General features: G+C 47.2%; 1 protein-coding gene across 6 annotated transcripts in view; it reads right to left on the bottom strand.

Annotated features, from left to right (window-relative positions):
* Nucleotides 1-1,379: 1,379 nt before the first annotated feature.
* Atg13 (autophagy related 13) overlaps nt 1,380-16,264 on the bottom strand; it is a 34,971-nt gene continuing 20,086 nt past the window's right edge. For 2 of the 6 annotated variants that reach the window (XM_057780717.1, XM_057780716.1), the window contains 14 exons: nt 16,150-16,196; nt 15,068-15,208; nt 12,720-12,760; nt 11,833-11,929; nt 11,419-11,517; nt 10,969-11,059; nt 8,547-8,645; nt 7,846-7,956; nt 7,409-7,545; nt 6,259-6,373; nt 5,477-5,554; nt 5,018-5,134; nt 4,436-4,564; nt 1,380-3,009 (listed from right to left, as the gene is read on the bottom strand). In XM_057780717.1, coding sequence (XP_057636700.1) covers nt 2,932-3,009; nt 4,436-4,564; nt 5,018-5,134; nt 5,477-5,554; nt 6,259-6,373; nt 7,409-7,545; nt 7,846-7,956; nt 8,547-8,645; nt 10,969-11,059; nt 11,419-11,517; nt 11,833-11,929; nt 12,720-12,760; nt 15,068-15,208; nt 16,150-16,196 — 1,380 coding nt within the window. In that variant the 3' untranslated portion in view covers nt 1,380-2,931. The remainder of the gene's footprint in view (nt 3,010-4,435; nt 4,565-5,017; nt 5,135-5,476; nt 5,555-6,258; nt 6,374-7,408; nt 7,546-7,845; nt 7,957-8,546; nt 8,646-10,968; nt 11,060-11,418; nt 11,518-11,832; nt 11,930-12,719; nt 12,761-15,067; nt 15,209-16,149; nt 16,197-16,264) is intronic. The other 4 variants (XM_057780718.1, XM_057780719.1, XM_057780720.1 and 1 more) reach the window with 4 other exon arrangements.

The following is a 16,264-nucleotide window of genomic DNA, read 5'->3' as shown; positions in this document are numbered from 1 at the left end:
GTGCTGGGATCAAAGGTGTGCAGCTGATGATAACTCTTAGGTGGGTTGTCTTCTGAGACGTCGTCTCATTTTGTAGCCCAAGCTGGTTTCAACCTTGTGATCCTTTTGAGTGTAGCGATTATAAGTTTGTACCATTACACTTGTTGGGTGGGGGGAGTTCAAGAAACGGTTTCTCTGTGTGGCCTTGGCTGTCCTGGAACTTGCTCTGTAGACCAGGCTGGCCTTGAACTCACATGGAGCTGCCTACCTCTGCCTCCCTAGTGCTGGGATTAAAGGTGTGCACCACCACCACCACCCAGTAGTATACACTTTATTACAATTTAATTAATGGCTTCCAACTAGGATGACAACATTTCACCTGTCAGTTGTCAAGGGCAGGTTCCAGACACCTGCCTATTGCTATCAGGTGGCTGTGGTTGCCCGGGGTGAGTCTGCTTTTCTTCTTTTGGGCAGGGGCAGCCCAGCCAGAGTTGTTGGTTCCAGCAGTGTTAAGATGGTGGTAGTAAACACTGGTTCTGACCTTCAAGGAAGCAGTTCCATCGCCTAGATCCCAGTGCCTGGAGCCTCGGGACTTTGACAGCTTCCTTTCTTGCACATTGTACTAGCTGTAGCTGGGTGACAGTGAGGCGGTGAGTCAGGGAAACAGCAGGGCTGGAGACAGGGAGAGCTGTGTACTTGAGTTGGGCCCCTGGCTGAGCCCCTGCAGTTACTTAGGTGCTAAGCTAAACAAAACCTTAGCAGCGGGTCTCTTAGGAACGGGTGTTTTAAGAATACAACACACTGCTGGTCATGGAGCAGCTGAGCACTGCTTTTGGAGACTCCAGCCAAAGGTGGCTCAGCAAGTGTTACTGTTTCTGAGCCAGGGTTAGACAGCTGTGTTCTCAAGTGTTATCTATTTCACGTTTGCACCCTCAGCCCTGCAGAGGTAGTGAGATCTGGAGCCTGTCGGATGAAGTAGCAGAACCTGGACAGGCCACTTGACTTCCACTTGCCCGATTGCTCAGCGACAACCCTTTCCACCAGATCAGTCACCATCCTTGTCACATTCCTTGTCTTTCTCCTGGTATTCTGTCCTGCAGACAGGGCAGCAGGTATGCTATGTGAGGGGATAATAGCCCACCCTTAAAAGAAGCTTCACAAGGGTTCTTCATGTACTCTGTGTCACTGAATGTTCCAGCACATGGCCCTGGCCTGGGGAACACTACAAGGCTCTAGGGGGCCAACGCTGTAAGGTATTTGGTCAAGTCCCAAGACTCAAGCAGCCCCGACAGACTCAAGAGTTCCTGAAATTTAGGCTCAACCCTTTCTTAGGGAGCCTGGTGATGGCCCAGTGGGAGAAGTGGGAATGGTGGACTATGGACTAGTTGTCCAGACAACATTTCCAATACAAAATTGTAAAGTACAGAAAACTTTTATTGGAAACCTCCTGATTATATTTCCAAGTGTAGCTCTCATTGCCCAACAAAGCACTGGAGAAGGGGCCTCATAGCCACCTGGTCCCAGCCTGAGCGTGGCTGCAGGAGTTGGTTCCCTTTGTGCAGGGCTGAAGAGCACAGGCAACCTTGAAGGATGCTCTGCTCAGCTTCCCTGGCCTCTACCCTGATAGGTCTGAGACACAAAGGCCACTGGCTGAGCTGCCAAGAATCCATGCCCTCACGCCTTCTCAGCGCTGGCTGTGGGAGCAAATCGGGTTCAGTAGGCCATGAATGTGCCTGATCCAAAGGCTGCAGTGCCATCTGGCCACCACTTCTGGGCACATTTCTCTGTGGCAGCAGAAGCATGCACAGGTCAAAGTCTCCAGTATTACAATGCAGATTACTAATAAGCAGTTGTGAGCCACCTGCTCCAATGAGTAACAGCTGCTGCCAGTGACTATAGGGATCAGAGGAACAGGCAGGCTGGCAGAGGCACTTGACTTACTCAAGCAACAATTACCTGGAAGTTTAAGTCAACCATAAGCTCAAAAAGGAACCAATCCAGCTTGTGAACCCAGGGCCATATACAGACTCTGGAATTGGAGGGAGGAATAGCTCCCCACTCCTGCTCTAGTCTCGGGGACTCGAGCAGCAGGACATACAGTGCTCCCTGGGGCACCATGTGTCTCGAGTGAGTCACACATTAAACACACCCGAGCTTTCCTGGGGCCTAGAATAGAGCCAGTCACTTTGCAGACGCTCTGTCAGAAAGATGCTCAGTAGGAGCGCACCGTGTGCAAAGGAATGCAGTTCCACACCAGCTTGAGGGTTCCTCTGCTCCTGCAGCCCCATTCCTCATCTCTTTAGATGCAACAGCAGGTTCTGAGGAATCTTCACAGGCCTCCATCCAGAAAAAGGCCCTCCTCCTTCCCCAGTGACACTGCTAACCCAAACATATTTTTCTATAAAATATCTGGTTTCTCTGAAAGTAATAAATATTTACCATGTCCTATATCCAAGCAGCAGCAATTGAGGGAGGGTGAGAAGGAAAGAGCTTTTCTGTGACTGTCATGAGGAAAGATGGAGGGAAAGGAGCGGGAGGGAAAGGGAGAGTGGGGTGGCCCAGTAACTACTGGTGACACAGAGCCCTCCTTCGCCCCACTTGGTCTTGTCCAGTGTCCCCGCCACCAGATGGAATGTCAAGTAGGCAGGGGAGCTGCAGAGTAGACCAGGCCAGGGCTGGCAGAAGGAAAGGATGACACCCTTTGTGAGGCAGCTGAGGATGGTCCCTGCCGAGCTCTTCTGGTATAGCCAGAGTCCTTCCAAAGTCTGGCACTGGGTCTGACTGCTGCCACGAGTCTCCAGGAGGTCCAAGAGCAGGGGCTTCTACGTCCCATATGGAACCACCCTGCTTTTCACTGGCCAGAAACAGTAGGAAGGCAGGGAGCTGCTGAGGATGAGGAGGTTCTTTGCTGGGTCCACAGGAAGGGGGATGCTGCGGATACTTGGGACACTTTTACTGCAGGGTTTCAACAAAGGCATCAAATTCTCGGACATTCTTCTCATGCACAGCCAGTTTCTCTGGTAAAGAATCCTGTAGCAAAAAGAGGAGAGGGGCTTACTCTAGAAGGCCTGGAGGAGGCAGCCAGTCCATCTGAACTTTGTGGGTGTCTAAAGTCCCTGGGAAAACAGGGACAAGGCAGTCACTGGACTTTCAAGATGTACACAGGTCTGTGGGAGGTTGGACACCTGCATCTTTTGACTGCCTGAAGTCATGGGAAAAGTCACCACAAAAGAATCCAGGAAAAGACAACCATGCTGCCCGCCTGTCCTGCAGCACCAGCTGTTGATGAAGACCTTATCCTTCCTAGAGGAGCCTCCATCAGCGAGAAGCAACAGGCTACACCAGAATGCTTCCAACTGCAGGGTGACCTTCCATAGTAGGGTGCAAGCATAAGAGACCCAGGAAAAGACACTCAAGTGGCTTGGACACCCTAACACCACTGCCCAGGTGGAAGGGGAGCCTCAGCTAGCACTGGCTAAGTGATCACAACTGGATCTCTTGGACACTGTTTCCTTCTGAGTACATGCCAGGGATGAGAGGGCTAAGCTCAGAAGCTCCCCACTCTGGGATTAAAACTTAGACTGCTACCATTGGCAGGTCACCCCTTCTCTATGAAAACCTATTTTAAGCCGGGCGATGGTGGCGCACGCCTTTAATGCCAGCACCCGGGAGGCAGATCTCTGCGAGTTCGAGACCAGCCTGGTCTACAGAGCTAGTTCCAGGACAGGCTCCAAAGCCACAGAGAAACCCAGTCTCGATAAACCAAAAAAAAAAAAAAAAAAAAAAAAAAAAAAGAAAACCTATTTTATAAGATTCATGCTTTTAAACATAGTTTTAGCTATGTTTTGAAGGATGGTGTGGGTGTGCAGTTCAGTGGCAGAGCCTTACATAGGCAAGCCCAGGGTTTATCCCCAGTTACACACACACACACACACAGAGAAAGAGAGAATACGTGTGTTAGTGTGGTGCTTAGGACAGCCTCATTTAAGGCTAATACTTAGAGCCAGGCATGGAAGCATACACCTTTAATCCCTGCAGAGGCAGGAAAATTGCAGAGTATGAGGCCAGCCTGGACAACACCAAGAAAGCACATAAAAGAGCCACTGAGATGGCTTCGTGGGTCAAGCACTTCTTGTTACTGTGCAACCCTACATGGTGGTCCTCTGATCTGAACGACACACATATGTTGTGGCATGGATATGACACTCCTGCCACATCCTATGCACAAATAGTAAATAAATATTTTTAAAGTGTTGTGAAAAAGGAAAATGAGTCAAGGCAGCAAGATGAGCAGCAGGTGGCATGCGCATGTCAGGTGTGACTACAGAGTGATGCCCAGAAGGCAGAGGGGCAGCGTGCAGTAACAGGAAGAAAGCTCTACGCCTGTGGCACCTGGCTGCCAACATGAGGATAGGAGGCGAGAGGAGGAGCCCTGGGAGGGAGGGGGCTTCCATACCAAGTCTTCCGCCATAGACTGGGCTCCAATATCTATGGAGAGGCTGCTCAGCTGAGGGGGATTCTGAAATTCACGGTAAAAGGTCCCCAAGTCCATCGGAAGAATGTCATCTTTAGAAAAAGCAGGTTTCTTTAAAAACAACACAAACTCAGGTTAGTTCATCTTTGGACCATGAAGGAAAACCAAAAGAGAGCTATCTAATGACACGACCCCTACTTTCCAGGAACTAGTCAACAAGAGTGTCTTCTAGACTCATCTAAGTAGAGGAAAAGTCTTTGTACCCTGCTTGTCTGGGCTACACTCTAGTCTTGAGGATGCCATCCCTTCCTCTGGTTAGGTTTATCACCTTCCCTTCAAACTCCTCCTAAGCAGAGGGCTTCTGGAAAGCAGATACACACTGCATTTCCCCCAGAGATGTGACCCCGAAAGCCTTGCTGTTGACAGGGCTCCAAATGTTTCCTCAGAGCACCCTTGGAGGCTGGGCACCACCCCATCCGAAGTGAACATCTCGTTCCTAGGCAGCAGATGCTTCTAGCTTTACTCAGAGAACAGCGAAGACCACGGGTGGTGACTGTAACTTACAAAGTCAAGCACAACAAAGTCGTCGTGTGGATTGCCACTGCTGCCCCCGCTGGAGCCATCTGAGTGCAGGCTGCCGTGGAGAGGAGACGTGGTCCCTGGGGAATCGGGGGGATTCACCTAATTCAGAATAAGGCGGAGTCAGTGCAGACTCTGAACAGGAAATGACAGCTATGGCAAAAACACACTGCTGCACGGGGCATGGAGGAGCATGACTGTAATCCTAGCACTCAGGAGGCTGAGGCAAGAGAACTTCAAATTGGAGGTTTTCTTGGGTTACACAGAGCCCTTATCTCAAAACAAACAAAGAAAAGAGAGAGAGAGACAGACAGATAGACAATGATGGCTGCAAATTCATAAGCCAAGGAGCCTGGCTTAAGTCCTGTACAGGACTCAGTGACTGCCCAGGAAGGACGACCATGGCAGCATCTACTGGAAACTGGTAGTCACTGGTGGGCTCACCATAGGATCAGCATCCTCCAGCTCCAGATTCTTGGGAGCAAACATGGCGAAGGGTATGTCCAAACTTGTCAGGGCCACCTGAAGAGATAAAGGAGAGAAGTGTTCCTGCCTGAATTTCCTTAGCACACTTGTTTCTTACAGGCTGCCAGCAGCCTAGAAGCCCAGCAGCTTTCCACAGCTAGGCCAATCACATCGCCCTGGCCTCCAAACACATATGTTCACAGCAGAGGACTATGGGAATATAGTTGGGAATGCTTAGTCACAGAAACTGAGGAGCAGTGTGTCACAGGCCCACTGTTGCTGATCCTCTTCAAAGACAAACTTGCACACACGGGCTGGGGTGGTGGTGGCTCTCTGTGAGTTCAAGGCCAGCCTGGTCTAGAGCTAGTTCCAGGACAGGCTCCAAAGCAACAAGGAAAACCTGTCTTGAAGAAAAAAAGAAAAACAAAACAAAACAAAAAACAAACAAACAAAAAACTTGCACACACACAAATTTTGCAATCAATTTCAGCAGTTTAGGGGGCTGGAGAGATGGCTCAAAGGTTAAGAACTGACTGCTCTTCCAGAGGTCCTGAGTTCAATTCCAACAACCACATGGTGGCTCACAACCATCTATGAGATCTGGTGCCCTCTTCTGGCGGGCAGGCATGCATGCAGACAGAACATTGTATACATAATAAAATAAAATTAAATTAAAAAAAAAAAACTGTAAGTCAATTTCAGCAGTTCCACAGGACCTTATTAAGAACAGATATCCGTGAGGGCAGTGGCAGGAAAATCACCTGGTTGATGGGTTTGTTGACAAATGCTCCCACTTTTCGGACAAAGACAGTCTCCAAGACATCATGGGGTGAGGCCCGTCCCTCACTGCTGTTAGATACAGTCTCAGTGTCCTCACTGCAGAAGGAAGAGGAAGTGGTGCTCACTCTCTGACCACAGAACAACTCTAGTCCCTGAGCTCACCTTCCCATGAAGCAGCCTGCGCAAGAAGTCTAGCTGGGGGGCTGGAGAGATGGCCCAGAGGTTAAGAGCACTAGCTATTCCTCCAGAGGCCATATGTTCAATTCCCAACAACCACAGGGTGCCTCCCAGGTACCTATAATGAGATCTGGTGCCCTCTTCTGGCATACAGGCATGCAGAATATTGTATACATAATAAATAAATTAATTAAAAAAAAACAGTCTAGCTGATACCACTGCACTGCTTTTTGTCTTGGAAGAAGACTAGACTTGCTGGAACAACTAACATGGTCACACATGTGAATAAAACGTTACACTGTAACTCAGGGCCACCCAAAGAACAGTCAGTGTTCTTAACCTCTGAGCCCTCACCATCCAGGGCCCACTGTCTTCAGCTACTCCTAAACAATACCAGGAGGAGTCCAGGATAAGAAAACTGGAGCGCTAAGTGACTAACAGCTCTTCCTGTGACCATGTGATCGGAGCTGGGGCGAAAAAGGATCAACATTCATAAAGACAGGAATAGAATAAATTATTTTCCAATGATTTCCCCCCCTACTACTCCACTGTGCCAATGAAAAAGTGCATTGGGCATTTCTCTAATGAGAAAGTTTGTGGGTGAAGGAACATGTCGTTCTCATTACCCCAAGCCTGTCCAAATAAAGGCAGGGCAGGGAAGGACAGCTTTCAATGCAGCTTTCCAGAGACAGTGCTTACGGTGGGAGGAAGAAACAGGTACTTTCTCCAGTCATGGTGACTTTTGTGTGCGTGTATGCACGCACACACACACACACTATTAAAATACATGAAGAAAAAAAAGAAAGCCCTGCTATTTCCTCTCAGCAGCTAAGCCCCAGATAGCTTCCTCATATACTTGCTGCAGTATTACTCTCTTCAAAGACCTTCACCCTTGGAGCAAGCAGTATCAAGCTGAGTCTGTCTCAGGTTATCTGTGCCATGATGTAAACTCACCTGCTAGATGGCGTGGCAGCACAGTGGGTTCCCTCAGAAGGTGTGTGAGTCACCAGTCTCTCCTGGTCAGCCTGGGTGCCGTGAGCAGGCTGGCTGGGAGCAAGAGGTACCCCACCTTCCTTCCCAGGAACCATCAGCTTTGGAGGGAATGGAAAGACAAAATGAACTACAGCACGGTCACGCAGCAGGCGAACCTCATAAGCTTTCCCCTCACCAATGCCTCCATTAGGTAGGCAGCCATCCTGGACCTTAATTCTCTTGAGATGTGGCTACTGAAAGACATGCATGACTACAGAGGGAGAAAGAAGGGAAGAGAGTGAAACCCTGGAGGATCGATCTTCTCAGAAAGTCATTTCAGTCCTTCAAGCTACTCTGTTGCCCCTAAGGAGGGGAGGCAGCCCTGGGAAGCCCGTGGTCCTCCCCATCCTTAAAGGTACCTGGTGAGCGTGTGCAGTGTTTAAGCCAGCAGTAAACACTACTGGATAAGCCAGGTCAGCCGATCCAAGGCCCAGGACAGCAGGCTGATAGGAAAGGCGAGAGCTTGAGAGCTGAGCAAGAGAAAACAGAGGGCAGGAGAGGCAGGGAGAAAGAGGCAATCCTAGCATGTGACCCCTGCTGGAGCTCAGCGGAAAGGCAGAGTCCTTTGGAGCAGAGAGCCCAGTGGAACAAGGCGTGAGCCAGGCCTTTTTCATTATGAGAACAGATACTTGTTTGATCTGGGAATAACTTTAGAGCCCCCCAAAGGCCTCAGCAGTTGAGTGCTTGCTTGGCTCCTTAGTTCCCTATGCTTCCAGCTCAGCGGATCTCCTGGGCACAATCCTGGGGAGAATTTCCCGTGTCACCCTATTTTCTCCTTTGTCCTTGAGATCTCTAATGACACTTCTACCACCCCAGGGAATGGACGGCTCCTATTTATATTGAATTTAGAAAGATTACCAGTCACGGACTGTTTATTTGGAAATCTGATATAAATAACTCCATGTATTTTTTACATAAATGGAAGGAGAAGGGTGACTATGTCCTGTTAAAATCAATTACTAAGCCTTAAAATAAGCCCACAGAATGCTCGGGGACTAAATAACTCTGCCCTGTACCCTGTCCATCTCAGCACATCCCCTTCTTCCCATTAGGAACTCACTTGATGGGAAAAGGCCAGTCCTGCCATGGGGACCCTCAGAGTGTCCGTCAGCACAGGAGGAGGGGTCTGAGAATGTGCCTTTGTGACAGTAAACACACACTGTGCACAGACACAGAGACAGGAGAAACGAGAGAAAGAGAAGGGACTTGAGAAAGAAATGGCAAAAACCTCCGGAAGGGGCAGCAAGTGAAAAGCTGGACAGAGAGTGGCGACCCAGGAGAGACGCAGGGAGATGCATGCTGGTTCTCAAAGCAGCAACTAGGAGGGTGCTGAGAAGTGACAGTTCCCTCAGGGCATACCTGTCAGCCTGTCTGACTCACATGGGAATGACATGGCAAAGCAGAAACCCACACCAAGCATTAGTCTGTCATCAGCTGGAAAGGTGTGGGTGGAGTGAAGGAACAGCTAACCTGGGAGGCCCTGAGCAGAGTGGAGGTGAACTTGGTCAGGAACCCTCAGCACAGGCTTAAAGAGATAAAATTTGTGGGCCAGATTGTTAGCAAGCTCGGAGGTACACTTTCCTATGTCATCTTGGGAGTGACTGAAGGCTGTGTGTGTATTCACATGGTCTTGCAGGTGGGAGAACTTCAGAATAACAGCTTGGGCATTTTTAGAATCTCAAGGCTACTTATACAAATGTTGGTTATTTGGGCTCCTTCTGTTTCAGCTTTACATTTGACTTCCACAGGTGTAGTGTAGCATACCCCAACCACCACAAAATAAATAAATGTAGTAAAAAAATTTTTTTAACATAAAAGAACTTAACAAGAAAAATCTCCCCATTAATAAACTGGTAGCTGAGCTTGGTGACACATGCCTGATCCTAGCATTTGGGAGGTGGAGGCAGGAGGATCAGGCATTCAAAGTTGGACTTGGCTGCATTTCAAGTGATAAGACCTTGTTTCAAATAAACAAAAAAACCTTAGCAGTGCATGATGGTACATGCCCTTTAATCCTGGCACTAAGACAGAGACAGAGCACTCTCTGTGAGTTCAAGGTCAGCCTGGTCAACCCCATGCAGGTTAGAGTGCTTCCCTGGTGTCAGAATGCAGTAGGACTCTGTGACTGAGTGTTGGGGAGCTGAGGTGACAGCAGAATGGTTAGCCTGGGAACGAGCACTATCACTGCTGGAGAAAGGACCTTAAAATAACTGTAATCACCAAAGGGGCTGTAGCTAAATTTGAACATTTAGACCCCATCTCAAAAAGAAAAATAAATAGGTCTAGAAGAAACTAATAATACAAAAGTCATAGTGTGCATGCTTGTAATTCCAACACTCAAGAGGGAGAGGAAAAAGAGAATGGCCACAGGTTCAAAGCCAGCCTGGTCTGTATAGCGTGTTCTAGGTCAGCCAAGAATACACAGTGAGAAATTATTTCAAAAACAAAAACCCGAAGTCCAAGTGGAAGAGATAAGGCAATGAGGTGGATGGTAAAGGCGTCTGAGGAGTCTACAAAGTCCAGTCAGCAGAAATAATGATTGCCTGTCCCACAGTTTCAACCCATACCTGCTGTACAGACCACAGCAATGCTTCCTCTGAGAATGAGGGCTTCAGAATATTGTACTGGAACTGGGTGCACCACCCAGACTCACTCACGTGGGGAGTTAATGGCTGAAATGTGGATAGAGAATGTGGACAGGCAGAGGGAGAGCTGTGCCAGTTATTAAGTAAAGCGATGCTGCCAGGCAAGATGGTGCACGCCTTTAATCCCAGTACTAAGGAGGCAGAGGCAAGGGGATCTCTCTGAGTTAGAGCCTGCTCTACAGAGCAAGTTCCAGGACAGCCAGGGTACTTACAAAGAGAAACCCCGCCTCGAAAGATTAAAAAAAAAAAAAAAAAAAAAAAAAGATCCCAGCACTCGGGAGGCAGAGGCAGGCAGATCTTAGTGAGTTTAAGGCCAGCCTGGTCTACAAGAGCTAGTTTCAGAACAGGCTCTAAAAACTACAGGGAAACCCTGTCTCGAAAAAACAAAAAACAGCCGGGCAGTGGTGGCGCACGCCTTTAATCCCAGCACTCGGGAGGCAGAGGCAGGTGGATCTCTGTGAGTTCGAGACCAGCCTGGTCTACAAGAGCTAATTCCAGGACAGGCTCCAAAGCTACAGAGAAACCCTATCTCGAAAAACCAAAAAAAAAAAAAAAAAAAACCCCAACCAACAACCCCCCCACCCCCCCACCCCTGCAACCTAAATCACCCCATGCAGGTTAGAGTGCTTCCCTGGTGTCAGAATGCAGTAGGACTCTGTGACTGAGTGTTGGGGAGCTGAGGTGACAGCAGAATGGTTAGCCTGGGAACGAGCACTATCACTGCTGGAGAAAGGACCTTAAAATAACTGTAATCACCAAAGGGGCTGTAGCTAAATTTGGACAACATTCCCTAAAGCCCACACGAATACACACAATAGCCCACAACCCTTTCCCTACCTGGGAGGGAGGGGAGGTGGAAAAAGAGGTGGTACAGACTTCCTGAGAGTCTTCCACTGACGGGTATGTGACTCCAGCATCCTCACCAGTTCTAGAGTGGAGGAGGAGAGAACAGTGAACTTGATGATGATGGTAGCCAACTTCAGAAAGTACACCAACAGTGCTTAGGAAAAGCCGGGATATATGTCAAGAAGTTTTATGCAGAGTTTATAAATGGCAATCCAAAAGCATTTTTCATAGTCCAAAAATTCCCGGTGCCTATGCAGTCTACGGGAGAAAGTGACAACTACCATGACTCTAAACACTCAGTGAGCTCCGGAGACGCTGTGGCTCAAGCCTTGGTGTACCTAACAGGCAGAAGCAAGAAAGGAACTAGCCTTTTCATTTCTGCTCACACAGCCAGGATGCTTTACTTAGCTGCAGCTTGAGGGAGTATCTCCCAGTCCTTACCTGTAATTGCAAGGGTGCATGGGAGAGGAGCTGGGGTAGGGACGGTCAACAAAGTGATCTATGATAATCCCCATGATAGGTGGGGTCCTCTCAAATTGCCTGTAATGCAAAAAGCACATTGCAATGTTTGTTAGAATTTCTTCCCAGTTACCTTCAAGTCCACAGAGAACCTGACTTCACAGCTCCAGCAGGTCTGTCTCCAAATGTAAACCACAGACTATTTCTGGACAGGCTGGCTTGGGGCCATCTGAAATCTCCAGTGTGACAGTGATGTGCTCTCCCTGTCTCAGCTGCATTGTTCAGGAAAGGTGGCTTTTGGCAATGTGAACTGTAGTTTTAGCCTTGGAGTTTTGTTGGGAGAGAAATTTTAACATCACTGGGAGAGTTCTTACGAACTCTAAGAAGCTTCCTTACCTGGTCGACATGAATGCCAAATTAATTCTATAAGCACAGGAAAGAGTGATGGTGCCAACAGGGGTGCCCACTGTTCCAACTCGAACTGTCTGGAAGCCTAGAAGAAGAGAGAAAATATCGGCTTTTTTCCAGAGAATGCCGATGGGACCCCTAGCCAGTCTGTTGTAAAATCACTGGCACTATTTACTCAGCATATGAAGAAAGCAGCTTCCGTTTCTTGTGTGTGTTTCCCACTTGCAATGTATTCTCTATTGATCCAGTGCCAGTAAAAGACACTGTCTTCAAAGATCTTAAACAAACTAAAAGAAATGCCCAGCAGTGGTGGCATATCCCTTTAATCCCTGCACTCAGGGAGGCAGAGGCAGGTTACTATCTCTGAATTAGAGGCCAGCCTGGTCTACAGAGTGAGTTCTAGGACAGCCAGAGCTGTTACACAGAAAAGCTCCGTCTGAGAAAAAAGCAAAACAAGCAAGCAAACAAAACAAACCAAAAATAAAAAAACTAAAACTAAAACCAATCAACCAACCAAACAACAAACAAACAAAAAACACCCAAAACCCAAAACAGAAACCACAATAAAAAGGTCTGGGTATGGAGCTCAATGTTTAATTGCAATGCTCAATGCAAGAGGGGAAGGGTAAGAGAAAGACAGGAGAGGGAGAAACCCCAAACAATGAGTTCTTACAGGAATTTCTGAAATATTATTGTCGGCCCTCGTAGCTACTTGGACAACTGGCCCGGCTCCTTACCTGTTGCTTACTGTACTATACATTCTGAAACTATGGTATGTGTGATACAAGGTTTGTCACTATCCAAGTAGCAGCTGGGCTCATCTTTGAAGTTAGCTCTTAATTCTACAAATGTTTCTGGCCCGAATACATACATACCTTCTCCTAAACCATTCAGTTGAACTTCCCCAAAATAAATCCTGTAGGGAAGAAAGAAAGAAATGACATCCCATTCTATATTCTCAAAGGCTATGTTTAAAATACCAAGAAACAGCCTAAACTTGCCCTGCTTCCCTTATCGGCATGGGCACCTTCCTTCGGCTCAAGGAATGATGAAGAAGACGGCCTGAGATGGCAGAAATCACAGCGCCTCCATACACACCCACGCTTCTGTACCAAGTCCTTTACCTGATGAGCCACCTCATCTGCTCTTAACTTGTTTCTTATAAAGTTTTTGGCCACAGCAACAAGAAAAGTAACCGACAAAGTAAGAAATAAGTGAAGAATAGAAAAAAATCTATTATAGCCATTAAGAGTCTAGTACTTTTCAAGAAACACTCAACCTGGCATCTGAGGAAAAAGACATAGGTTGTTAGGATATTATCAAGAGAGTTAAGAATGACTGCATAAATATTCTCAGAATAGGATTGTTTCAGTATAACTGGCAAGTCTTCCTTTGGTTCCTTCATATTAATATGCTAATTCTACAAGTCAGCTCTACATTGACAAAGGCTAAACCGCTGGGGAGGTGGTGACATAGGTGGGCGGTGGCCTTTGACCCCAGCACTTGGGAAGCAGAGGCAGGTAGATTTCTGTGAGTCTGAGGCAAGTTTGGTCTACAGAGAGAGTTCCAGGACAGCCAGGGCTGTTACAAATAGAAACCCTGTCTAGAAACACCAAAACCACCCCCTCCAAAGAAAGACTAAAGCAAGAGCTCCTGACTAACACAGAACAGTCTTGGAGGACTGGGGAGGCCTAGCTTCCCCCCTGTTCTCATACTTTATTCTCCCAGACTCCTCCATGCACGGTCATCTGGCAAAGTAAAATGAGGAGTGCTCTGTCCCCACCTTGCCCACCGCTGCCTGGCCAGCTACCGTCCACGCCATATGTGAGCGGTTGTCATTCTCTTGCATTTCTACTTGCTAGGGCTGTGCTTGCCTCAATGCAGTTCATGGTCATCTCTTCCAAGAGGCCCACCCTATTCCTTATTCCAAGAAAAAGCTTTTCTTTTCTGTGTTCTCCTAAGGAACCTTCTGACTGGTGTAATAAAGAGCTGAATGGCCACGATCTAGGCAGAAAGAGGTTAGGTGGGACTTCCGGCGGCATGGCTAGCTTTACACCCGAAATAACAACACACAAATTGTATTCATTTAAACACTGCCTGGCCCATTTGTTCTAGCCTCTTATTGGCTAATTCTCTCATCTTACTTAACCCATTTCTAATAATCTGTGTAGCACCACAAGGTGGTGGCTTACCAACAAAGATTCTAGCCTACGTCCGTCTGGGATCGGAGAAGCATGGCAGCATGGCGTCTGACCTACTCTGCTTTCTTTCTCCCAGCATTCTGTTCTGTCTTTCCCACCTACCTACGTTCTGACCTATCAGGCCAAGCAGTTTTCTTTATTAATTAACCAATGAAACAACAGATAGATAGAAGACCCCCCTACATCAGAAGTGGACTCTGGGAAGAAGAAGGTGGAAACAGAGGGAACAAACATTCAGGAGAGGTAAAAGCCATGAGTCACATGGCAACATGCAAATGAATAGAGCTGGGTTAATTTAAGTTATAGTAACTAGAGGGACAAACCTAAGCTATCAGCTGAGCTTTCATAATTCATAATTTCACAAATCTCCGTGTTGGTTTTTTTGAGCTGGCAGCCCAAAGAAAAAATCAATTTACACCCACCTCCACCTTCCCTTGGCCTACAAGGGGGCTGCTGTGCCCACCTGGCATTCACTTCTGGTTCTCAATGCTTTCATGACAAGGATTTTAACCACTAAGTCATCTTCCCAGGCCCAAGGCTTGTTTGTAAAATTCTTTTTTTTTTAAATATTTATTTATTTATTATGTATACAATATTTTGTCTACATGTATTCCTGCAGGCCAGAAGAGGGCACCAGACCTTATTACAGATGGTTGTGAGCCACCATGTGGTTGCTGGGAATTGAACTCAGGACCTTTGGAAGAGCAGGCAATGCTCTTAACTACTGAGCCATCTCTCCAGCCCCTGTTTGTAAAATTCTTAAACTCCCTTTCCGGATTTGAAATGTGTATCTGCAGGACCTCAACATTCACTCAACAGGAGCCATAACTGCATAGAGACAAAAGGACAGTGGGTCTGGTAATTCTGAAAAGCTGGGGTTCATGTGGAAAGTTCCAAAACTATAGAAATAATACTGGAACCAAATGCCTGTATAAAAACACAATCCTAAAACATGTAAATGCCAAACAGACTATGTACACTGCAGGGAAGCTGGTGAGTAAATCAAGATCCTTGCTATTTACCTGTACAATATTACATATTCATGCCCTTGTTTTCTCGAGAGTCTGTAAGCTGGTGTCACCCTCGTTATAGCAAGAAGAGACTTCAGCAGCAGTGATAGTCTGTTGTATACAGTGTAGGAAACTTTGATTTCTTTGTCACACCTGAGGAACAAAAAGACACTGCCAGTCTATGGTATGGAATGCTGCGACTCTGCACTAAAGAGGCACTGAAGAGCTCTAGCACTGTAAAGTGGTAGACTGCACCTTTAATCCCAATACCTGGGAGGCAGAGGCAGGCAGAGTTTGAGGCCAGAGCTCTACAGAGCAAGTTCTAGGACATCTAGGAATACACAGAAAAAGCCCGCATCTCGAAAAACCATTTTAAATAAATAAATAAATAAATAAATAAATAGTGCCACCAATACACTGCTAAAGCCAGAGTATGCTGCTTCTGGCGTTAGACACAGGTAAGGAGCAGAAGAGCCCACTATGTTTTTATCTACTTTAAAAAAAAAAAAAAGCAGCACACTTAAAAACAACCTAACAATATTGCAAATTATACTCAACCTGCTGCTTATTTTCAAGGTTCTGTCTTAGGAGCAATTTAATTCTATATAGAACATCTGAGGGGGAAAAAAAAAATCTGGAGAAAGAAAACCTATTTGTTACAAAAAGTTTGGATAGTCTGTCAACTGCTTTCTACTTAAGGAAAAGCAAAGTCAAGCTTCAGGCAGGTGGTGAGACTGAACCAGGGGAAGGAGGTGGCATTCCATCCCACCAGTGTGGAGAAAGAGCAGTGTAGGAGATCTCACTGGAGAGCTGCCCCAGCAATACCATGGAGAAGGAGATCACAAGCTACACTGGGAAAGCAAATCCTTTGCAGCCTTGCTGCCGTCCCTTTCCCATTGTGACCAATGCTCTGGAACCTCGCTCCCTCTGAAGGTCACCTCTGTGCCTAGGCTGGAAGCCAAGCATGAAGCAAGTAAGAGCAAAGCCTGCTGGCTCTGCTGACCAGAGGAATGCCAACAGCGAAGTCCGCTTTCATCTGCGGACACTACCCATCCCCAGTGCCACACCAAAGAGTCCGACACAGTGACACTTACTTTTCATTCATTTCAAGACACCAAATTTCCAACTCCATGGAGTCTCCCTACAGATGGCACAGGAGAAATATATTCCAATTATTTAAAATCATCTGAATTGTCACCATACAATCAC

The sequence above is a fragment of the Chionomys nivalis genome, chromosome 9 (genome assembly GCF_950005125.1).
Source record: "Chionomys nivalis chromosome 9, mChiNiv1.1, whole genome shotgun sequence".
In the NCBI taxonomy this organism is placed as follows: domain Eukaryota; kingdom Metazoa; phylum Chordata; class Mammalia; order Rodentia; family Cricetidae; genus Chionomys; species Chionomys nivalis.
Note: the sequence above shows the minus strand (reverse complement) of the source record. Positions and strands in the feature narration are given on the sequence as shown.